Source organism: Hyperoodon ampullatus (genome assembly GCF_949752795.1).
Source record: "Hyperoodon ampullatus genome assembly, chromosome: 14".
Taxonomy (NCBI): Eukaryota; Metazoa; Chordata; class Mammalia; order Artiodactyla; family Ziphiidae; genus Hyperoodon; species Hyperoodon ampullatus.
In genome coordinates, this window is record NC_136927.1 from 76,587,623 (window position 1) to 76,613,316 (window position 25,694).

Sequence of the window (25,694 nt, forward strand, 5' to 3'; positions counted from 1 at the left end):
AAGGCCAGAAACTATCAAACTCTTAGAGGAAAACATAGGCAGAAAACTCTATGACATAAATCACAGCAAGATCCTTTTTGACCCACCTCCTAGAGAAATGGAAATAAAGACAAAAATAAACACATGGGACCTAATGAAACTTAAAAACTTTTGCACAGCAAAGGAAACCATAAACAAGATCAAAAGACAACCCTCAGAATGGGAGAAAATATTTGCAAATGAAGCAACTGACAAAGGATTAATCTCCAAAATTTATATGCAGCTCATGCAGCTCAGTAACAAAAAAACAAACCCAATCCAAAACTGGGCAGAAGACCTAAATAGACATTTCTTCACAGAAGATATACAGACTGCCAACAAACACATGAAAGAATACTCAACATCTTTAATCATTAGAGAAATACAAATCAAAACTAAATTGAGGTATCATCTCACACCAGTCAGAATGGCCATCATCAAAAAATCTAGCAACAATAAATGCTGGAGAGGGTGTGGAAAAAAGGGAACACTCTTGCACTGCTGGTGGGAATGTGAATTGGTGCAGCCACTATGGAGAACAGTATGGAGGTTCCTTAAAAAACTACAAATAGAACTACCACATGACCCAGCAATCCCACTACTGGGCATATACCCTGAGAAAACCATAATTCAAAAAGAGTCATGTACCAAAATGTTCATAGCAGCCCTATTCACAATAGCCCGGAGATGGAAACAACCTAAGTGTCCATCATCGGATGAATGGATAAAGAAGATGTGGCACATATATACAATGGAATATTACTCAGCCATAAAAAGAAATGAAATTGAGCTATGTGTAATGAGGTGGATAGACCTGGAGTCTGTCATACAGAGTGAAGTAAGTCAGAAAGAGAAAGACAAATACCGTATGCTAACACATATATATGGAATTTAAGAAGAAAAAAATGTCATGAAGAACCTAGGGGTAAGACAGGAATAAAGACACAGACCTACTAGAGAATGGACTTGAGGATATGGGAAGGGGGAAGGGTAAGCTGTGACAAAGCGAAAGAGAGGCACGGACACATATACACTACCAAACGTAAGGTAGATAGCTAGTGGGAAGCAGTCGCATAGCACAGGGAGATCAGCTCGGTGCTTTGTGACCGCCTGGAGGGGTGGGATAGGGAGGGTGGGAGGGAGACGCGGGAGGGAGACGCAAGAGGGAGGGGATACGGGAACATATGTATATGTATAACTGATTCATTTTGTTATAAAGCAGAAACTAACACACCATTGTTAAGCAATTATACTCCAATAAAGATGTAAAAAAATAAAATAAAATAAAATAAATAAGAAAAAAAAATTTAAGAAAATTGAAATCATATCAAGCATCTGTTCTGATCACAACGCTCTGAGATTAGAAATGAATTACAGGGAAAAAAACATAAAAAACACAAACACATGGAGGGTAAACAATACGTTACTACATAACCAAGAGATCACTGAAGAAATCAAAGAGGAAATCAAAAAATACCTAGAGACAAATGACAATGAAAACACGATGATCCAAAACCTATGGGATGCAGCAAAAGCAGTTCTAAGAGGGAAGTTTATAGCTATACAAGCCTACCTCAAGAAACAAGAAAAATCTTAAATAAACAATCTAACCTTACACCTAAAGGAATTAGAGAAAGAAGAACAAACAAAACCCAAAGTTAGCAAAAGGAAAGAAATCATAAAGATCAGAGCAGAAATAAATGAAATAGAAACAAAGAAAACAATAGCAAAGATCAATAAAACTAAAAGCTGGTTCTTTGAGAAGATAAACAAAATTCATAAACCATTAGCCAGACTCATCAAGAAAAAGAGTGACAGGACTCAAATCAATAAAATTAGAAATGAAAATGGAGAAGTTACAACAGACACTGCAGAAATACAAAGCATCCTAAGAGACTACTACAAGCAACTCTATGCCAATAAAATGGACAACCTGGAAGAAACGGACAAATTCTTAGAAAGGTATAACCTTCCAAGACTGAACCAGGAAGAAATAGAAAATATGAACAGACCAATCACAAGTAATGAAATTGAAACTGTGATTAAAAATCTTCCAACAAACAAAAGTCCAGGACCAGATGGCTTCACAGGTGAATTCTATCAAACACTTAGAGAAGAGCTAACACCCATCCTTCTCAAACTCTTCCAAAAAACTGCAGAGGAAGGAACACTCCCAAACTCATTCTATGAGGCCACCATCACCCTGATACCAAAACCAGACAAAGATACTACAAAAAAAAGAAAATTACAGACCAATATCACTGATGAATATAGATGCAAAAATCCTCAACAAAATACTAGCAAACAGAATCCAACAACACATTAAAAGGATCATACACCAGTGGGATTTATCCCAGGGATGCAAGGATTCTTCAATATATGCAGATCAATCCATATGATACACCATATTAACAAACTGAAGAAGAAAAACCACATGATCATCTCAATAGATGCAGAGAAAGCTTTGGACAAAGTTCAACATCCATTTATGATAAAAACTCTCCATAAAGTGGGCATAGAGGGAACCTACCTCAACATAATAAAGGCCATATATGACAAACCCACAGCAAGCATCATTCTCAATGGTGAAAAACTGAAAGCATTTCCTCTAAGATCAGGAACAAGACAAGGACGTCCACTCTCACCACTATTATTCAACATAGTTTTGGAAGTCCTAGCCGTGGCAATCAGAGAAGAAAAAGAAATAAAAGGAATACAAATTGGAAAAGAAGAAGTAAAACTGTCACTGTTTGCAGATGACATGATACTATACATAGAGAATCCTAAACATGCCACCAGAAAACTACTAGAGCTCATCAATGAATTTGGTAAAGTTGCAGGATACAAAATTAATGCACAGAAATCTCTTGCATTCCTATACACTAAAGAAAAATCTGAAAGAGAAATTAAGGAAACACTCCCACTTACCACTGCAACAAAAAGAATAAAATACCTAGGAATAAACCTACCTAAGGAGACAGAAGACCTGTATGCAGAAAACTATAAGACACTGATGAAAGAAATTAAAGACGACACCAACAGACAGAGAGTTATACCATGTTCTTGGATTGGAAGAATCAATATTGTGAAAATGACTATACTACCCAAAGCAACCTACAGAGTAAATGCAAGCCCTATCAAATTACCAATGGCATTTTTTTTTTTACAGACTTAGAACAAAAAATCTTAAAATTTGTATGGAGACACAAAAGACCCCGAATAGCCAAAGCAGTCTTCAGGGAGAAAAACGGAGCTGGAGGAATCAGACTCCCTGACTTCAGACTATACTACAAAGCTACAGTAATCCAGACAATATGGTACTGGCACAAAAACAGAAACATAGATCAATAGATAGAAAGCCCAGACATAAACCCACGCACCTATGGTCAACTAATCTATGACAAAGGAGGCAAGGATATACAGTGGAGAAAAGACAGTCTCTTCAATAAGTGGTGCTGGGAAAACTGGACAACTACATGTAAAACAATGAAATTAGAACACTCCCTAACACCATACACAAAAATGAACTCAAAATGGATTCGAGACCTAAATGTAAGACCGGACACTACGAAACTCTTAGAGGAAAACATAGGAAGAACACTGTTTGACATAAATCACAGCAAGATCCTTTTTGATCCACCTCCTAGAGTAATGGAAATAAAAACAAAAATAAACAAATGGGACCTAATGAAACTTCAAAGCTTTTACCAGTAAAGGAAATCATAAACAGGATGAAAAGACACCCCTCAGAATGGGAGAAAATATTTGCAAATGAATCAATGGACAAAGGATTAATATCCAAAATATATAAACAGCCCATGCAGCTCAATATTAAAAAAACAAACCCAGTCCAAAAATGGGCAGAAGACCTAAATAGACATTTCTCCAAAGAAGATATACGGATGGCCAAGAAGCACATGAAAAGCTGCTCAACATCACTCATTATTAGAGAAATACAAATCAAAACTACAATGAGGTATCACCTCACACCAGTTAGAATGGGCATCATCAGAAAATCTACAAACAACGAATTCTGTTGTTTTTGTTGGGGTGTGGAGAAAGGGAACCCTCTTGCACTGTTGGTGGGAATGTAAACTGATACAGTCAATATGGAGAACAGTACGGAGGTTCCTTAAAAAACTAAAAATAGAATTACCATATGATCCAGCAATGTGACTACTGGGCATATACCCAGAGAAAACCATAATTCAAAAAGACACATGCACCCCAATGCTCACTGCAGCACTATTTACAATAGCCAAGTCATGGAAGCAACCTAAATGCCCATCGACAGACGAATAGATAAAGAAGATGTGGTACATATATACAATGGAATATTACTCTGCCATAAAAAGGAATGAAATTGGGTCATTTGTAGAGATGTGGATGGATCTAGAGACTGTCATACAGAGTGAAGTAAATCAGAAAGAGAAGAACAAATATCGTACATTAATGCATATATGTGGAACCTAGAAAAATGGTACAGAAGAACTGGTTTGCAGGGCAGAAATTGAGACACAGATGTAGAGAACAAACGTATGGACACCAAGGGGGGAAAGCGGTGGGGGCGGGGGGGACGGGGGGTGGTGGTGGTGGGATGAATTGGGAGATTGAGATTGACATCTATACACTGATGTGTATAAAATGGATAACTAATAAGAACCTGCTGTATAAAAAAAAATAAAATTCAAAAAAAACTTGTATATTCTTCTGTTAATAAAACATGATTACTTAAAAATAAATAAATAAATAAATAAATAAGTATAAAGTTTGAATCTTAAATTTGAAGATTCACATATATATGATTATCATTCCAATGTTATTTAAGAAAAATACAATTCCGATGATGAACACCAACAGTATAAAGATGTGTAAAATAAGCTTACCTCAAAATTCACAGGCAAGTTCCGTTTAAGTGCAATCTCAAACACTTGACTTATTTCAGATTTATTGAGATTTTCTTCTTCTGATTCTCTTCCATTCACCTAAAGGAAGAATAACTGGTTAGTAGTGAACTCTTGTTAAAGCGGTCAAGATCCCAGCTGTGATGATAAACCTTAAAAGTACTGAAACTAGGCTTTATGGATGCAGCAGTAACCCCGTGAACAGAGCCACATGTGTTCCATGTGTCACTGAAATTAAAAGGTTAAAAAAAAGTGTCCTATCAAACTTTGGCTAGTTTCTACCTCATAAATCCAACATAAACAGTCCACACATAACAGGCCTTTGGGTACGGATCAGTCTAATCGCATTGTAGTGAGCCACGGCCGCTCAGGAAGAGGGACTCCTGAAGCCCCCTCAAGGACTGGCAAGCCACATTCTGGAAAAATTCCAAGTACAGTCTATGTGGGGCATGGCAAGGACCAATGTAAGTCTCTCCACCTAGGTATGTGGGTTTCTTATTTGGACAAAAAAATCCCTGGAAACCACTTTTTAAAAAAAGATGCAGTGGAACAATTACAAAACCGCCACGTGTCTCATACTTAACTGCTGCTGGCAAAAATGCAAGGTGCAAACTAATAAAGAACCTTGAACAAAAGCTGACTCCAGCTTTGTAACAAGGTTCATTTACAGTCCTCCACAGGCTGGGACTACAGAGGGGCAGAGATCTTCTCTGTGCACACGGACCACATGGAGCCTATACTGTGTGGCAGTGATAATACAAGAAATGAGATAAGCTCAGTAATAGCAAAGTGACCCCAAAACATGGCAAGACAGCTGTATTTTTCTTATTACTGGGATTCTTTTGTCAAAGAATTTGTAAAATCCTATTTCCAAGATAAGAACTATATGACAGGAACCCAAGGCTGAAATCACTGAATAGGCAAGATGTAGCACCATCCAGGATTTGATTTGTTGTGCATTTCCTTAGGTTGATCAGGTAGATCCTAACCCTAACACAGGATCCATATTTCAAGCTATAATTAAAAGAAAGAAAATTCTAAATAAAAAAAATTAATATAATTAAGAATATAATCCTGTATAAGTAAATTTAACCAGACACTGTAATTCTTTCTCTCCTTCCATGATGATAATGTTTTCTTTCCAATCTGGTTTCACTTTACTCACTACCTGGTCAAAACTGCTTGCATAGCAACTTCTGGTAATTAATTAAGCCAAACACACTTTTATGCTTGTTATTTAAATCATAAGGAGAAAGAGGGCCTGCCTTTTTATGAGTGAATCCTTAAAGCCAGAAATCTTCAAGCAAGGTGTCTTAGAAGGCTAGAGTTCCAAAGAGGTTTGGTTTGAAATTTATTTTTTAAATAGGTTTAAACAAGAACAACAACAAAAAATACTGTATTTTAAAAAGTAAGCATGTTCAACAATAGTGCTGGGAAAACCAGATACCACACACACAAAAATGAAGTTGGACTCTTACCTCATACCACATACACAAATTAACTCAAATGGATCAAAGACCTAAGCATAAGGGCTAAGAGTATAAAGCTTTTAGAAGAAAATACAAGGGAAAAGCTTCATGACACTGGATTTGGGAATTATTTCTTGGATATGACACCAAAAGCACAGGCAACAAAAGAAAACCAATAGGACTTCCCTGGTGGCACAGTGGTTAAGAATCTGCCTGCCAATGCAGGGGAAATGGGTTCGAGCCCTGGTCCGGGAAGATCCCACATGCCGCAGAGCAACTAGGCCCGTGCGCCACAACTACTGAGCCTGCGCTCTAGAGCCCACGTGCCTAGAGCCCATGCTCCGCAACAAGAGAAGCCCGTGCACCGCAATGAAGAGCAGCCCCCGCTCGCCACAAGCAACTAGAGAAAGCTCGCATGCAGCAACGAAGACCAAACACAACCAACAAATTAATTAATTAATTAATTAATTTAAAAAAAAGAAAACCAATAGATAAATTGGACTCAAAATTTAAAACTTTTGTACAAAAAGAAACCAAAAAAACCTTCAGTACATTGAAGGACACGATTAAGAGAGCAAAAACAACCCACAGAATGGAGGAAAATATTTGCAAATCATATATCTGATAAAGAATTAATGTCCAGAATATATAAAGAACTACAACAACAAACAATGCAATTCAAAAATGGAGAAAGAATTTGAATAGACATTTCTCCAGAGAAGATATACAAATGCTCAACATCACTAGTCATAGAGAATTGCAAATCAAAACTACAATGGGATACCACTTCACACCCATAAGGACAGCCATAGACAATAGCAGGTGCTGTCAAGAATGTGCAGAAATTGGAATCTTTGTACACTGCTGGTGGGAATGTAAAATGGTATATATAACCTCTGTAGAGAACGGTATGGTGGTTCCTCAAAAAGTTAAACATAGAATTACAATATGATCCAGCAATTTCACTGCTAAATATATACTCAGCAGGGACAGATACTTGTACATCAGTGTTCATAACAGCATTATTCACAATAGCCAAAAGATGATAACCACCCAAGCATCCATCAACAGATGAATGGAAAAACAAAATGTGGAATACTGATCCAATGGAATATTACTCAGTCTTAAAAAGGAATGGGGGGGAAAAAAAAGGAATGGAATTGTGAAACAAGCTACAACATGGATGAACCTTGAAAACATTACGATAAATGAAATAAGCCAGACACAAAAGACAAATATTCACTTATACAAGGTATCCAGAACAGGCAAGTGCAGAGACAGAAGCAGGACAGAGTTTACAGGGGATGAGGACGGGGGGAAGGTGGAGTTTTGTTTAATGTGTACAAGAGTTTTTGTGTGAGATGATGAAAATGTTTTAAAAATGGACAGTGGTGATAGTTACATAACATTGAGAATATATTTGATGTCATATGACTATACACTTAAAAAATGGTTAAAATGGCATCCTTCATATTATCTATATATTTTACCTTAATTTTTTGAAAAGCAACAAAGAAAAGTATGTGTTTCATACCAAACAGTAACACACTAGAGACCATCAACACATTAACTTGTGCTAACAGGCTAATTCATTTTTGTACACAAACAAGTTTTCCGACAGCTGTTTATCTGAAGAGTATCCACAGATTTTTTAAATAAATGAGTTATTTTAAAAACTGGTCCACTCTCATGATAAATAACTATGTCAATGAGAATGTTTTCCTTAGGTGCAACAAGAACCAAATTTGGAAAGAAACCAGGTGATGAGGATGATAATACTTCAACTGCCATGCATGTACCCCAATTTTCATTTTTTTTGTTCACTGTATCAGCTCAATTCCTTTTAACTTTTATTCTTAGTTATGACCTATTTCAAACATACAGAAAAGTACAGATAATAATGTAACGGGCAATGGCACTGGATTTAACAAATGCCAACACTAGACACTATTGACACCAATTTTTTTTTTGCTTTTATAAGGAAAACAATGAATGAAGCCCTTCTCACTCTTCTTCCCATAGAAGAGTTAACTGCTATTCTAAAATGGGACTGGATCTTTCCCAGCCATGTGGCTTTTCTTTTTCAAATGGACCAAAACAATATATAGTATAATTTTGTGTTGTGAAAATTCACATAAATCATTCTCATTGATTGCCTTTTATAAATATTCTAAAGTTCAAACTTATAAGTTTTACTAATGAAACGTTATTTTTCTATTTTGCATATTGAGGTTCCACATAAGTCTGATAAAAAACAATGGTCTACTACTAAATTTTAAACTCTCAGCCGTAGTTCTCAACCATAGCAGCATTAGAATCACTTGGGAGCTTTACAAATACAGATGCCAGAGCCCTGCTCCAGATAAGGGAACTCAAATTTTTGCAGATAGGGCCTGGATATTTTTTTTTTTTTGGCTGCGTTGGGTCTTCGTTGCTGCACACAGGCTTTCTCTAGTTGTGGCGAGAGGGGGCTACTCTTCGTTGCGGTGCATGGGCTTCTCATTGCGGTGGCTTCTCTTGTTGCAGAGCACAGGCTCTAGGCACGCAAGCTTCAGTAGTTGTGGCTCGCAGGCTCTAGAACGCAGGCTCAACAGTTGTGGCACATGGCCTTATTTGCTCTACAGCATGTGGGATCTTCCTGGACCAGGGTTCAAACCCCTGTCCCCTGCATTGGATTCTTAACCACTGTGCCACCAGGGAAGTCCCAGGATATCTGTTTTATATATAGTATTTGATTTTTTTTTTAAGTCCCCAGGTGATTTTACTAACAGAGTTGAGATTCACTGCTCAAAGGTATCGCTTCTAAAGGAATTGCAAAAGGGACAAAGCAGCCAGTAAAATAAAAATGCAAAACAGGAAACAAAGATATACATTTATCTGGAAGTGAGATTATGTTGCTCTTTTACATAAATAATTTTAATATTATCTGGACTGGACAAAATGTTGCAATGGGGGAAGCAGCAAATGACTCAAAACAAATCCACAAATACCATTCCCAGTGAGATAAGGAAAGTGTAGCGGGCCCTCAGTCTTACCTTCATGAAGTGGGAATTACTGTTAACATCAATCCCATAGTGTATGGTTCAGCAATAAAATCTAGGCAACATTAAGAAAAGAAAAAAACACTCTGAACCATGCTTAACCCTCAATATGCCAGGGAAAAATAGTAATCACCATTTACCATCTGGCTCCAATGGGCCCTCTTTATTTTTCTATATTTAAAGACATTTTACAAATAACATACAGAATAAAAGGACAACAAAAATCATTTCATTAGAGACTTCAATAAAAAATTAAAATAACAAACCTAAGTTTTTATTCCAGGTTTGTAGTCAGGAAGGAAGGTACATATACCCAAAATGGGCAAGGTCATTAAATGCAACTAACTGCTCACCAGCTGTCATGCCTGAATTTTGAGCACTGCCCACAGTGATGATGCCAGATTTCAAATCCACCTCCAATGGGTTCTAGCTTATCATGATTCTGATTCTTCTTGTACTGGTATTGTCAAAACACATTACTTTTGAAACTGACTCATAACTTTGTTGAAGGGAGAAAAGCCATCTTCTTTGCTCCGTAACTACTGGGTTGGCCAAACAGTTCGTTCGGTTTTAAGTAAAAATAAAAGACACATTTTTCATTTTCACACAGAACATTATTGAACGGATTCACTAACTGAACGAACTTTTTGGCCAACCCAATACAAAATGCTTTCATTTCTAGATTTATAAACACCAAAAGAAGGATCTAATGATTTTTTTTCATTGTTGTATCATCAATTTCCTTCTAATACATACACCTCTTTCTATATGTATCCCGTTATTTTGTGGACATTAAGTGGTGAGAAAACTCTGGTGGCCAAACATCATATAAGATGAGAGAATGTTGCCACACAAATTTTTTAGAAAAAAAAAACAGGATGGTCCAGTTCTTGTTGCAAAATATTGTGCAGCGAAGTCCTTCCTGTTGAATGACTGACCAGAAGAGAATGCACATTTCTTTTTCATACACCATGGAAATACATAGTTCACCTGCCGACTCTTCAAGTCTGGGAAAACTTATCTAACGTTATCATCTGAAGACTCCCAGTCTGAGTCACATCAACACTCAATCTCACCATCACCATTAGAGTCTAGAATGCTGCTGTTTGTCTCTCTGCATTCATCTTCTGACTTGTCTAAAAATGAAGATGTCTTCCTCCAACAATTTTCTTCTCTTTGCCAGTACGGATGGAAAAAGAAAAATTCTGAAGTCTCTCCTGGGTTCAACAAAAGCTAAAAGTAGAGTAAAAAGATGGTGTCTCCAGTCTTCTTTTGTATCTTCTTGAAAGATAATGTGATACATTAGGCAATGCAATAAGAGCATTAAAGGATGATGCAATAATGACAATTATTTCACTACTGTATCATCCACCCAGGGATTTCATCATTCTTCCACTTTCTTATTATTTTAGTCTTGTTTATTGCATATTTGGGAAAATATGATGAAGAGTGCTGAAATGATATGTAGGAGGACAGCAGCAAAATGTTTCAAAGCATAGGAAAATTAAGAGTCCATAATGTAAAGATTTATAAAAGGATCCAAAGGGCCCACATGATCATTTTAAGACAGAAATCATTATTCTACTTTCAAAAATAAGTATGTTTTCTCTTTGTTCTTTTTAAAACCTCTAGAAAAAAAATAAAAGTCATGCAATATCAATTCATAAAGAGCTAGAGAAAGCTCAAAAATGAAAATTGGGTCCAATGGACCCTGATAGTATAATGAAGATTAAGGTCTCCAATTTTAGTTTTAGTCCTACTTAAATATGTCCCCAGCTCAAGTGAAGATAAGAACTCAAGACCAGGAAGAACTGCATTTATTTAGTTTTTCAGAAGTAGTATTTAAAAAAAGAAAACTTCAAACAGTACAGTTTAAAAAAAGTCTGTCCTCTACCACTACCACCAGGAGAAAACTACTTTGAAAGTTTGCCATAAGCTTCAAGATAGAAACTATGCACACGCAAATATATACAGATACATACACACACAGCTGGCGCTTTTGATTACTTAACACAATCACACTATACACGTAGTGACAGCTCTGGATCATGATTCCCCCCCATTCAATACATTATGGGCCTTCTTTCACATCCACATAAATAGATCCACCACACTCTGATACTCCTGGGATAAATGTATTCATTTATTTAACCATTTCCCTACTAATGGACATATTAGGCTAGCTCCTGTTTTTCTCTATTACAGATACTGTAGTTATGACCATCTTACTCCTAACACCTCAACACTTATTAGTCATCCTTTCTTAGCACAAGCCATGGACAGGACAGGAACAGAACAGAATAGAATAGAGGTGCTTTTCCAACTCAGGACCTCTGCTCAAGCTGCTCCCTCTGCTGGGAATGTACTTCCCCTGCTCTTCTGCTCATCTTCAGTCTGAGTTTAAATGACTCTTCCTCAATGCACCATCAGTACTCCTACCTAAACATTTTATGCTCTCATGATACTTGCTACTTCCGTCCTAGCACTGCACTTTTTGATGATACTCCATTCAACCAAGCTCCACACGGGGAGGGGCAGTGCTGCTGTTTACCTTTAGGGTAAGCCGAGCACAGTGCCTGTCATCAAGGGACCAGACCACACCTGTCTTAGACAGAAGCCGCCAGCTTTATTGGCTATGTTTTAGAGAAGGTGAATTGATCCACCACATGACCACATGAGCTAAAAATTTTCAATAGCAAAATGGACAATTTGTTTAAAATGATAATTTCCAGTGCTGGCAGGCTGTGGGCAAACAGGCTGCTCAGGCCCTGTTGGCAGAGGCCTAAAATGGTACCATCTTCCTGGTGGGGAACTTGGCCATATACGTTACCATGCAATTCCACTTCTAGAACTGTGGCTCATAGAAGTAATCATGGACATACACAAAGATTTAACTACAACAATGTTCTTCACTACCTATTTTTATAACAGGAAAAACTGCAAATAACCTAAAAACCAAGCCTCTGTTGCTGAAATAATAAACTGGTATGCTCATACAATGGAACACTGTGCAGCCATTAATAAGTGCTTAAGGGACATCCCTGGCGATCCAGTGGTTGAGACTCTGCACTTTCAGTGCAAGGGGTGTGGGTTCGAACCCTGGTCAGGAAACTAAGATCCCACATGCTGTGTAGTGTGGCCAAAAAAAAAAAAAAAGTACTTAGAACCATGTTGAATTTGAGTCCTCCGTGGAATTACAAGTAAATGGCATGACAACATATTCATAATGAGCACTTCAGTGAAAAAAAGGTGGTTACTGTACAATATCGTCCCATTTTTGTGAAACAGGTGCACGTACTTACTTATATGTGCACTGACATCCACAAAAATGTTTACAGTGACTATCTACAAGTGGTAAATTTATACAGCATTTGTTTTTCTTTTTTCTTTTTTTTTGAGTTTTGAAATTTTTATAGTTCACAGGCATTACTTATAAGAAAAAAAATTAAAGCTGTCTTTTAAAAATGTCTTTCTCCCCTGCTGCCCACCCTCCAGGGGGCCTGGTAGACCAGGGGCAGCTCATTTAGGTGGGAAGCCAAGTGTTTCACTTATTACCTCAAAGAAAAGGTCATATCCTAGTTAATGATCCTCATTTCTGAAGTCTCTACTTCAAACCATACAGAATTAGAAAAGGGACAAAGAGGAGGAAACAAGGGGCACAAGTGATGATCATGACTCCCAACCAAGCTGCTTATAGAACGTCAGATGAGCCGAGGTGAGGGTGTCCACTACAGCCCCTGACCTCAAGACCTGAGCCAACCAACTGCTCCGTGAGTTATCCTGAGACACTGACGGGCACTTTCCCTTTGCAGCAATATGGTGAGTACATACTTCCAAGGAGGATTCCAAGGGGGAAAACTGCCTGGGAAGCACTGAAAATACTTAGGACCTGGGATTCCCAAACCCTGACTGTGCTTTAGAGGTACTCTAAGAGCATGTTAAAAAAGAAAAAAAAAGCGGGACTTCCCTGGTGGTCCAGTGGTTAAGACTCCTCGCTCCCACTGCAGGCAGCGTGGGTTCGATCCCTGGCCAGGGTGCTAAGATCCCACATGCCGCGCAGCACAGCCAGAACAAAAAAAAAAAAGGGAAAAAAAGAAAAAGCCAGACTCCTGGCTAGACCCACTGCATTAGAATCTAGATTCACGCGGGTTAGGCCAAGGAATTTTTTTTTTTTTAACTTCTCAAGTGATTCTGAAGCAGACAACACACATACCACTGTTCAGCGATGGTTTAACAACTGCTGGCTAGAAGGAACCAAGAAATACCTACTCCATCTGACTCCAATTATATTAGCACCAAAGTCAACTCAAAAAATGAAGCCTCCAAAAATAACTCAGATTTCACTACCTTTGGTGTTTTTAACAAATCTCACCACTGAGGACTTCATCCTTTCACTTCACTAAATTCTCCTCTTCTAAGTTAGAGTCCATTCTCCTTTATTTGGTCCTCAGTGGACCCAGGAAACAGACCATCTCTGTTAAAATGCGTGATGACACTCAAGATGGAAACGCACTGTTAACAGAAGAAACACAAAACCTTCCTGCACAGCAGCCGTGAAGCCACAGAGCACCACCCTGAGCTGGGTCGCCCTGGGGGACAGCGGGACACAATGGACCTCAGCAAGCACCCTGCCAAGGGGCCCTTCAACTTCATACCTATCATCGCCCATTTAGCCCAATGTTCTGTGCAAGATCTTCTTATTCTTTGAGGACTTGTTTCTTGAGGAAGAAAAGTCAAATGCTTCCCAGGGATGTTTTCAGGAGGCATTTCATACTATGATTGAACAGAATCATGAAATCTCAATGTTTTCTAACTCAGTGGGTTTCTCCTGCAACTCTGGACCCTCAATGGCATGCAATCACTGATTTTCTAAGACCCATATTCCTATTTAGTCACAGAGTTCAAATCCTTTACCTATTGTGATAATTTTAAAACTCAGCCCCCAAGGGAGTTCCCTGGCAGCCCAGTGATTAGGGCTCCGCACTCTCACTGCCGAGGGCCCGGGTTCAATCCCTGGTTAGGGAACTAAGATCTCACAAGCTGCATGGTGTGGCCAAAAAATAAAACAGCCCCCAAGTTCTTTGATACTCCTCTCATCCAGAAGTGAGGTTCTCAGCATTGTGAACATACTAAAAGTCACGGAATTATACACTTAAAATTGTGAAATTATGTTATGTGAATGTTACCTCAGTACAAAAAGTGAGATTCTGTACCTCCTCTTTTTGAATCTGGGCTCTGTGCCTGCTTGACCTACAGAATATGGCAGAAGTGACGGTGTGCTGACTTCTGGGCCTAGGTCCTAAGAAACTGGCAGCTCCTTCCATTTCCTGTCTTCTAGAATGCTCACCTTTGGAACCTAGCCATCACACTGTGAGCATGTGTAAACAATCTCTGCAAAGGTTAACTAGGAGAGGAACTGAGGTCCCCAGACCAAAGCCCCCTCTCAGCTCCCAGGCAACAGCCAGCAACAACTCACCAGCCATGTGAAGGAGCCATCTTGCAAGAGATCCTCCAGCCCCTGAAGAGGTGCCTCAGCCCAAGCTACGTGTAGCAGACAAGCTCCCCATGCCAAGCCCTGCCTAAACTGCAGGCTTGTGAGCAAAATAAAGGCCTGTAGGTGTTTAAGCCACTAATTTTTGTGATAGTGTGTTAAGCAGCAATGGATAACTGGCACTTCAATATAATAAAGAAAGAAAGACTGGTCAAAATGGCTTTAGAAAACCCTCTAACCTGGTACCATAAATCACAGATTCTGAAAGCATAATCTTCAGCACCATTCAGCCAGGCATGTTTGTCACAAGTCAAGTGAGTCCACAATCTTTCTAACATGTTCACTCAAAACTATGCCACTGAGCACAAAAGAAGGCACCTGACCTTTCTTGCTAAGACATTTTTTTTAAGGGGGAAGAAAGGCAAGAAAGCTACAGGGTATAAAAACTTGTAAGCTATCAAATAACAAACATTAGGGACAACTCTCAATACATTCCCTTAGAGAAAGCAACTGGAGATGGTGTCTTCCGTACCACCTTCCTGCTACACCCAAAGAGTCAAGGAGCCCCAGCTCTGCTCTCTCCTCACCTCCAGCCTCTCAGGTGGGGGCTCGTTCTGCAGGGTCCTCAAAGCTTTTGCAGCAGCGTCATGTTTCGCAGCCTGTCTCGTCTTTCCTTTCCCGTTAAATTGCTGTCCTCCCACAGAAAGTTCAACTTGATAAAGTAAAGGTGGCACTGGAAATGGGTAAAAGTACCTAAAAATAGAGGGGGGTAAGGAAAATTAGTCTCAGGTAAGTCACCATACATTCTCTGACAAATTCCAGGTATTTCCTTCATCACAGGTCCTGATCACATCAGCGTTTGCTCGCCAATAATGACTCCTCATCAGTACATCCAGAGTTTTCCCATGTTTATGCTGCATTAGAATTGCCACATGGTATGAGCAAATACTGTTTATGTTCCACAAAATACACTGCCTTACAAATTATATGAGTTCAATTTATAAAGCTAACCCATATTTACAAAATCTAAAATAGATTAGACTTTGGCTGAGACAGAAAACTTAACTTGCTCTACTTTCTCATACCTGAGATTCACGCTTCCGTGTCTCCAGAAAAGGATGGAAATTTTTTAACAGACGTCTTTTAGAAAGGACCCTCATTTCTGTAAATCCCAATATCCTATAGCCTGGTGGAGGCTGGTTTCTATTTTTTTTTTTTTTTTTTTTGCAGTACGCGGGCCTCTCACTGTTGTGGCCTCTCCCATTGCGGAGCACACGCTCCGGACGTGCAGGCTCAGCGGCCATGGCTCACGAGCCCAGCCACTCCACGGCATGTGGGATCTTCCTGGACCGGGGCATGAACCCATGTCCCCTGCATCAGCAGGCGGACTCTCAATCACTGCACCACCAGGGAAGCCCTGGTTTCTATTTTTAAAATGGCTTTGGCCTCCACCTCCCTCCTACCCCAAAGTAGGGCAGGGAAATGAAGACCTCCAGTTTGATCATCAGTCTATCCACTAGTGTCTTATGACCACAAGCAGAAGGTTTTTAACGCATGGCATTTTCAGGTTTCAATTAATATTTTACTGCATCTGTATACCAAGACTATTTACAAACACATATGTAAGTTCACCAGTCAAAAAGTACCCAATGAACAATAATCAGGAAATCTGTGAATGCTGAGAATTGTGGTGTTGCAGGAATCATGTTCAAATATGACTCAGTTTGGGACTTTCCTGGCGGTACAGTGGTTAAGAATCCGCCTGCCAATGCAGGGGACACGGGTTCGAGCCCTTGTCCGAGAAGATCCCACATGCCACGGAGCAACTAAGTCCATGCGCCACAACTACTGAGCCTGCGCTCTAGAGCCCATGAGCCACAACTACTGAGCCCACGCGCCACAACTACTGAGCCCACGCGCCACAACTACTGAGCCCACGCGCCACAACTACTGAAGCCCGCATGCCCTAGAGCCCGTGCTCCGTGACAAGAGAAGCCACCGCAATGAGAAGGCCACACACCGCAACGAAGAGTAGCCCCCGCTCACTCCAACTAGAGAAAGCCCGCGCGTAGCAACGAAGACCCAACACAGCCAAAAAAAAAATTAATAAATTTTAAAAAATAAAATAAAATCATTAGGCCATCTTTGTTTAAAAAGTAAAAATGTGACTCAGTTGCACAAAGCAGTTAGAAGGGTGAAAGCTTTAACCAGATAGCTTGGGGCACGAGCCGTACCGCTCGTGAGGAATGTGCTCAGGCCCTTTCCAATGACAGGAGTTAAAAGAGAATCAAGACACAGTTCCAATGACACCAAGACAATTAAGACTGACTTTAGCATTTGGCAGGCCAAAGAGGACCAAACCATTATGCGCTCTACAATCTAAAGATCTTATTATTCTATGTAAAAGATCAAATATATCTTCACCTGTATTGAAAACAAAACAAACACATACCTTGGGGGATAAGCACCTCCTCTCATGTTGTAGTTATAGGTGGACTGCATCCGAGAGTAAGGGTCGACAGGCTTATACATTGGTTTTTTCCCAAGTTTCATGCACAGTGCATTTAGCTCTACAGTAGGGGTTATGCTTTCTGCAACACAGAATCAACACAAAGAATTGTTTTTTTCTGATATGAGAATGACACTCACTAAAATCAAAAAGAATAGCATGCTTTCTACTAATTGGATTCATGATGTATTTCAGGAAAAGATCTAAGTACTTCACTGCTAGGCATCAGGTCAGGAAATCCAAGAATCTGCTGTGATTTCTAAGTACTAATACACAGTCAGCAGCACAAAATATACTGTAACGGCTCTTAGGGGAGCATCAGTGTAACACAAGATGTTAGCAGTGAAAGCCAGTTGTCAGAAATAAGTTCTAATACACATCAAATTCCATGATTAAAAAATCCCATAGGACCGTCCAAATCATTTCCTTGTTTGGGAATACTCGACCAATGTAACTTTGGTTGTACTGACTGACTGGCTTACACTTAGAAGGATGTTTGTACACACTATTTCATAGAACAATGCATTTATTCAGTACTAACTGGAGGCAGAGTACTGTGCTAAGCTTGAACACAATTCTTGCCCCAGAGGAGTTCAAAGAACACAAAACACACTCAAAGAACTACAATACAACATTATGTGTGCTATAAGGAAAGGTGCAGGATCACTGAGGAGGAGACAAGTCAATTCTATCTGGAGAAGTCAGATGAGACCCACAAAATATTTAGAGGTTTCCATTCTTAATTTTGGGGGGGGGCGGGGCCCACACCTCACAGTATGTGGAACTTCCCCGATCAGGGATTGAACCTGCACCCTCAGCAGTGGAAGCACGTAGTCTTAACCACTGGACCACCAGGGAAGCACTGGATGTTTCATTCTTGATACTTATAATGGGATCTGACTTGTGGTAATACTTGTTAGAAAAATGAGTTCTGTTGCCGTATACAACAGGAGCAAGTATATCTTGCGTTATCTCAGAAATAGCAACTTTAGAAAATACTCATTATTCATCTTTTTTTTCCCCCTCTCATTTCATCCAATTCATAAACCTTTAAAAATCATTTAAAAAGAAAAACAGCCTGGAAAGATTAGTGTAGGTGCACAATCACATTTAAAAACAACACTTTAATATCAAACACAGGACAACACTAGCAATGGCAAAGTTCGATTTAAATGCACACAAAAATCCACTTTAAAATGCCTCTTTAGGATGTATGTAGAGGAAAATAAAAATGACTCGATTCTGTACCATAACTGGTTTGACTAAATTTAGTGCATCAATCAAATTTATACGAATATCTTTGAGTTTGCAACGTCAGAGGGTCACATGAATAACCAACCTCTCTCTAGCTAACATCAGAATTATATTTTTTACACAATTCAAACAGTGCATTTTAAGAGCAGCTCTGACCATAAAATTTATCTGAAGTAGAGAATAAATTTAAAGAAAGAATACCACAAAGCAATCAAAAGCAACAAGAAAGGTGTGACCAAGATCTTTTGAGATCTTCCCAGATCATTCCCGAGTGCAAAGGGCTTGGGATGATTTCATGTACTGGAGCGGTTAACTCTCCTAAAACAGCCACTTCTACATACAGCCTCCAGGTCAGTGGTTCCCAAGCTCTCGCCAGACACTCCTCTTTATCAGCATTCTCCCCAGTTGGGCCCTTGCTTGAAGAGATATTACCTACTGGTTTGTATTTAAGAAACAAATATTTAAAATATTTTCTCATTCTTGTTAATGATCAGGAAACATAAAACTGATAATCAGGGGTTATGATCAACATGTTATAATCAATATGACCACACAGAGTTGAAGTGATTTTAGCTAAAACCCACATTCTTGGCATCTATACAACCTTATCAAAAGAAAACATGTATTTTCATTAGGCTTTTCTAAAAGTCTCGGAAATGATCTGGCGACATCCCTCACCTCCCACGACCACCTCTCCAGACCAGCAGGAGTGGAGGGACTGGAGCCTGGGAACCACTGCTTTAGAGTAAGGCTAAGACCTGAAAAGTATAAGCATTTGCCACTGGTAGTGCAAACTCTGTGCTTTCAAAACCAACAAGTTAGTTAAGAAAGAATTCATATACATACTAAACGGATACCTCTAGACACACTTTTGAAAGGAACCTGTCTTGGCCCACGCATAATACCTGGATTCCTTCCTTCGCTACGAAAAGGGCGGACTATAGGTTTAGGAAATTTTGTTCCTTCCAAAGCTTTGGCAGCAGCTGTGTGTTGGGCTTTTTTAATACTAGTTCCTTCAGCTTCCCAGTGCTGATCTCCAAGTGTTAGCTGTACTGTAAACACCTACAAATGAAAATTGTGAGCTCTCAATTCATGAAACCTGATGTTGACTATAATATGTCACTTGGTCCTTGAACATAATTTATGGTCATGGTTTAAAAGGCCTGGTCATTATCTTGATAATTTATCCCTTCATCCCCTTTTTCGTTGTTTTTATAAACACAAAAAGATACACATATCATTGATTTGTACTGCCCAGCACTCCATGAAAAACCTATGCTTTGAAAGATGGGGGTAAGTACAGAGATTAAAATATGTTCTCTTATATATTAAAATATTAAATGCTGATGATTTGGAAGCCATCCAAATAGAAAATTGTCTTCCCATTATTTCTCACGGAAGAAACTTAGCAAACTCCGATTTACACACACAGTAGCACCTCATACAAATGAAGACAGTATTTGTTTTGATGTTGTAATTTGTTTGTGTACGCTGGTCTGAAAACACAACCCCATTAGGACGAAAACTTGAATAAATCTGGGAATGTCAGCCAGGTTCGAAAATGTTGCCTTTTACTTTCCTAAGACTGCACTAGTCAGACGCTGCTTCCACTTGCAGAAGCAAATCAGATTCACAGCAAGCAAAGATCTAAAAACGTTTCTGAACTCAACTCTGAGGAGGCATCCAAAACAGCTAATTTTGTCCTCAACAAATACTGACAATGGCAAGCCTCTTTCTTCCTTTTTAAGTATAAAGGTAACTCACGTGCACACTCCATTCGTAAAATTAAGTTACATCAATCCGATCAGAACTGGACTAATACTCTATCAAAAAAAAAAAAACCATGACCCATCACAGCTCAGTGATTCTTTAACTTTGGTGTGCATCTGAAGAATAACCTGGGAAGCTTGGTAAGATACATGTGCCCAGGGATTTCGACTGAACAGCACAAGGGGAGACCCAAGCATGTGTATTTTTAACAAGCTCCCAAAGTGATTCTGATGCACTTCAATGTTTGAAACTCACTACTTTGGAGCTTTTATTCTTCTCATTCTTCTTTATCACAGAATATCACTTTATTTCATTGACAAATAATTCACATGAGAAATGGTAATTTGAGTATGCCTAGGTCATTTAAATTTGGTGCCTAAAGGGATGGGGCCAACTTGCCTTACAGCTGATTTTTCTTATAGGTCTTAACTTCAGGATTCCCTCAGTGCACAGCTTCCACTAAAGGGGAAAAATTAAAAGAATCCTTCATCCCCCTTGAAATATTAGGGGTCTCCTATATTTATGCTGCAGTTCATAAAGCTACTCATTTAAGCACCAATAGCATGAACTCAAAACCCTGGCTGGCATGAAAGGTCAAATGGCAGAAGAAGCCTGCAATCCTGTGCAATCCCTGAGTCATTTTTGTGATCCTTTCATGGAAAGACATTGAAGGGGAAAATGCTAAAAGATAGAAAACAGTTAATTTCATGATCAGTCTTGCCTTTCTCCAGGACTGTCCCCGTCGGCGCTGCTGCCACTCTGCTGCCTTCTGTGTGGAGGGTTGGTAGTGAGGTTAGATCTTGGTTCAGACAGAATTAAAAGTACACCAGACCTCTGACATTTTAAATAGTCTAACAATCATCTAGGAGGGAATAACTTTTCCTCTTTGAACAACTTGTAGGTAAAAAAAAAAAAAAAAATGCAGTTACAGATTGAACACACAGCCAAATTACCTAAAGTACTAAAGTTCAAGTGAGAAAGTACATATTTCCAAAAATATCAAAAACAGTTAACAAAGGGAATCCCAAAGTTAAGATCTGCAAAAAAAATCCTGTAGAAGAAACAGAACAGTTATAAAAAGTGGCTAATTGCCTTCTAAAAGTAAAGAAACATTTCAAATATAATTATGCTTTAGAATAATATTAAAACTAGCTTCATGTGAGTGGGAAATTTCTGTTTTTCTTAAATGCATAATTGCCTAATAATAATAAGTACCATTTCTCAAGCATTTACTATGTGCTAGACATTGTGCTCCACACTTTAATATATCTCACAATAGAATTATTTGGTAGATATTATTATCCCCATTTTACAGATGAGAAAACTGAGGTTCAATAAAGTAGCAACTTGCCCAAGGTCACACAGCTAGTAAGAAGCTAAGATTCAAACCCAGATCTGTTTGACTCCAAAGGCAACTCACCTAACTGTGCTATCCTATGGTGCCTATTTATGATTGTGGTTGATGTTACTTTTAGTCAAATGAAAAGAGAAACCTGGTATCATTCAAGGTTTGAGGTTTGCATGTCAAGAAAAATGAGGCATAAAGAGACAAATAACTCATCCTTATAAAAGTATATCATCTTACTGCAAGGCTAGGATCAGAAACAGGAGGCCCAATTCCTTATGTCTCATACTACAGCTGCAAAAGATAAAGCCAGATATGCAAACATTTAAGTTCCAAGATGTATTGATACATTAGCACAGATATCAAACAAGCTTCAAAGACTGAACTCCTGAATAACAAATAGGAAAAATTCAAATTACAGTCAGTCTTTCATCCTCTAAGATGAGGGGGACGAGAAGGGTACCTGAAATCAGAGATAATCCAAAATACTCACTGGGAGACTAATTTTACCTCTCATATTCAAACCTTCTTACCTGATTGCTAACAAGTGGCAAAACTGACTTCCCATTCACCTCCTCTCCCTGCCCAGTCTAAGGTACACATGCACTTTCAAACAAGCAGGAAAGGAGCCAGAGGTAGGCAGAAGCCAGGAGGCCCAGAGCCTGGAAAACTCACAGGAAATCATTCACAGGTGCTTGGGAATTGTCTCTATTCAGAATGCTAAACAACCACACACTAATTGGGAGTTTTAAAAGCCAAATATCCCCCAAAGAAGCACATCTTTTCTTTGACCCATTCGGCAAGGATGAAAAAAGAAGCGACTCGCCAACAATCTGTACTTTTGCGTCTCTTTAAGACAACCTCAGCAGTTTGAAAATATGTATTTTGCATCACAGAACCACTTGCAACTGTATAAAAAGAAAGAAAACATTCCTAGTGGGTTATAAATGCACAAGCAGTATGGACAATATTTACCTTACAGTGAGCTGGACCTTGCTCACGCAAAAGCTTATACTCAGGTTGAATCTTGTTGAAACGGGCTAACTCATTCACAAGACACATTGGGGTTTTCTCTTTGGGGTGTGCCATGTTAGAAGGAACTGAAAAATAACGTAAGAGCATTGAAGTCAACTAGCAGTATTTAAGACTGCAGCTCTCCCAGGGATATGAAAAAAGAGGGAAAACAAGCTGAAGGTCTAAGGATTTAAAGCAGCAGTGATGCAATACTGCAAACCACTCTGGGGGCACGTATCTGAAGACACAGCTGGGATCTTTTCTGAACCAGTTGAAGCCAGGTAACCTAGGAGGGGGTGTGTCTTCAAAAGAGAGAAAATAGAAGTCAGAGGAATAACTAAACCATGGCAAGCACACAAGATTTGAAATTAGATGAAGCACTGCTATTATAACCAAGGGAATAACAAGGAGGTCTTTTGAGCAGAGACACACACACACTGGTTACCGCAACAGCTGTCAGCTGTACCCTGTTCATTATTTCATAAAAACTCAATATGCCAATACCATTTCTCAAACAACGACTGTCCTTTTCACACAGCTAACTTCTCATTCCTAGGGCGTCCTCTAGTCTTATCTCCAGAGGCTGCTATCCTCAGACCATATCTATTTCTGATAATTATAAGTAAAATAAAATGGCCTTGGTGGGTAGGAGTTTTATAAAGTCAATAAAATGTGGATATAAGAACACATTAGAAGAAAAAGCAATAAATCCCAGAGGACTGAAATAGTCTGTGCCATTTCCTATTAAGATGGTATTCAAATGGCAAATATGGGGAACACTGAATCTCTAGGGGACCATGACAAGTCAAGAATGCTATTTGGTGAGCCGGTCCAAGGAAGTCTAGAGGTAGCTGCATGATAGATGCCATGCTGCTGAGAGTGGGACAAGCTAACACTCTAAGAACAGATTTACAAAGTAAAGGAAATGAGACGATGAAGGAAGAGGAGGAAATGCAAGGGAAACTGTCAGGCTTAAGGTCGAAAAGAATTTGTTATTAGGTGACTCTAGTATAGAGACACCTATGCTGACACCCCATTTAATTGGTTTTGCAACTTGGGGGAAGGAGAGGTTTGGGGAGCAGAATATTGTTTTTAGGGTTTTTTCCCCAGAGGTTTCAAGTCTTTCCTGATCAATGAGCACATTTATTTCATTTTTCCTAATATTTAAATTTGAATGCTTCTAAACTTATTTCTTTTTAAAAAATCTCTGCTTCTGGGTTTCCCTGGTGGCAGTGGTTGAGAGTCTGCCTGCCGATGCAGGAGACACGGCCTCGTGCCCCGGACCGGGAAGATCCCATATGCCGCGGAGAGGCTGGGCCCGTGAGCCATGGCCGCTGAGCCTGCGCGTCTGGAGCCTGTGCTCTGCTCCGCAACGGGAGAGGCCACAACAGTGAGAGGCCCGCGTACCGCAAAAAAAAAAAAAAAAAATCTCTGCTTCTTTGTTCAATTTCTAATTGGTCCTCACTATGATTTCTTAGCCACCTCTGGAATCTCAATTTAAACTTACTTATTCAAAATAAAAATTATCAAATGCCAACACACTCTTTTGCTTTCCAATAAATCTGCCTGCCCCCTTGCTTGGGAAAAATCTTATAGACATCCAAAAAGGAGGCTTACACCTACAAATCAATTCTGGGAAATAATTATAAAAGCAGAATTTTCCCATATAACAATGAATATCCAAAGTGGTATTTACTGTTCAATTCTTTCTGCCAGCTACCACTTTATAATAGACAAGCCTTTATAGTTTAGTTTCTAATTTTCTTTCTTACACTTTGAAATGGTCTGTCAAAGGCCTCCATCAACCCAATATACAACCAAGTGTGTTCTATATCTGGGATAAAGAAGCGTGGGTGGTATACTTTCTTCTGCTTCTTGAAGGTAAATGTGTGTGAGAGCTCCCTACATCTGCAATCTACTTATCAGATCAGAAAACAGGCTAAGAAAACATTTGAAACAGAAGACACTTGGAGTCATACGCTTACCTGCAGCTGCACTGGTGGATGTAATAGATGCAGAGGGTAAAGCAGAGTTTTGAATAGGTCTACCTGCATTTTCAGAGGGCAGAGAGCTAGTAGTAGAAGGAATACTCATCAAAGGCTGTGAGAGAAGAGACTGGTTCTTGTTCAGTATTTGGCTCCCTGAGAGAGCGGCAGATGGGTTCTGAACTTGCACTTGAACTTGAGACATGGTCACTTTCAACAAAAGTGAACAACTGCAGGTAAACAGCTTTCAGTGCAGGTTAATTCAGTGCTATGAAGTCTAAAGTTCTACCTGAAAGTTGTAAGGGAAAGAAAATAAAAAGATAAATTATAGAGGAGATATGTAATTGCCAATATTCAGTCAAAATTGGTGTCACCTACTGAAGTATGATAGTAGCCCCGTTTAGTACGTAGCTATGTTGATGTATTAGAAGTGTGTCTCTCCTTGGTATACAGTAAGGTTCACTAGCCTTGTGAATTTCTCATAGTGTTTTTAAATGACTTACAATACCCACATGCCCTGCGCATGTTCATTTTACAAAGAGAATCGGCATGGTATGATAATATTTATTGTTGAATATTAAGAATTATAAACTATAGCTTATATTCAAAAATGCAAATTAAAAAATATGAAGAGGTTTCCCATTGTATATGGGATATGGTAAAGGTTTCTGGTTTCAAAATGATAAGAAACTGAAAGCAAACTGGGTTTCTAACACCATTAACAGGTGAACGTAAACACTGCTTCCATTTTAGGGCCATATGCTCAGATTGGCAACCTCAGAGCTTTCCTTTACATTGACTGAAGAAAGAGAAGAATTCCTCACTTTTCCTTTTTCTTTTTCCTTATGATGGTAAAAGATCTCTTTGTTTTCCTACAAGGTTTGTTTGAGATAG

General features: G+C 39.1%; 1 protein-coding gene across 6 annotated transcripts in view; it reads right to left on the reverse strand.

Moving 5' to 3' along the window:
• STAU1 (staufen double-stranded RNA binding protein 1) overlaps positions 1-25,005 on the reverse strand; it is a gene marked incomplete at its 5' end in the record, with an annotated part of 41,233 nt that extends 16,228 nt beyond the window's left edge. For 2 of the 6 annotated variants that reach the window (XM_079720331.1, XM_079720332.1), the window contains 4 exons: positions 4,905-5,003; positions 15,511-15,676; positions 17,376-17,514; positions 24,801-25,005. In XM_079720331.1, coding sequence (XP_079576457.1) covers positions 4,905-5,003; positions 15,511-15,676; positions 17,376-17,514; positions 24,801-25,005 — 609 coding nt within the window. Of the gene's footprint in view, positions 1-4,904; positions 5,004-15,510; positions 15,677-17,375; positions 17,515-19,543; positions 19,749-21,177; positions 21,226-22,776; positions 22,902-24,800 lie in introns of those variants that run through there. The other 4 variants (XM_079720328.1, XM_079720330.1, XM_079720329.1 and 1 more) reach the window with 4 other exon arrangements.
• Between the last annotated feature and the right edge of the window lie 689 nt (positions 25,006-25,694).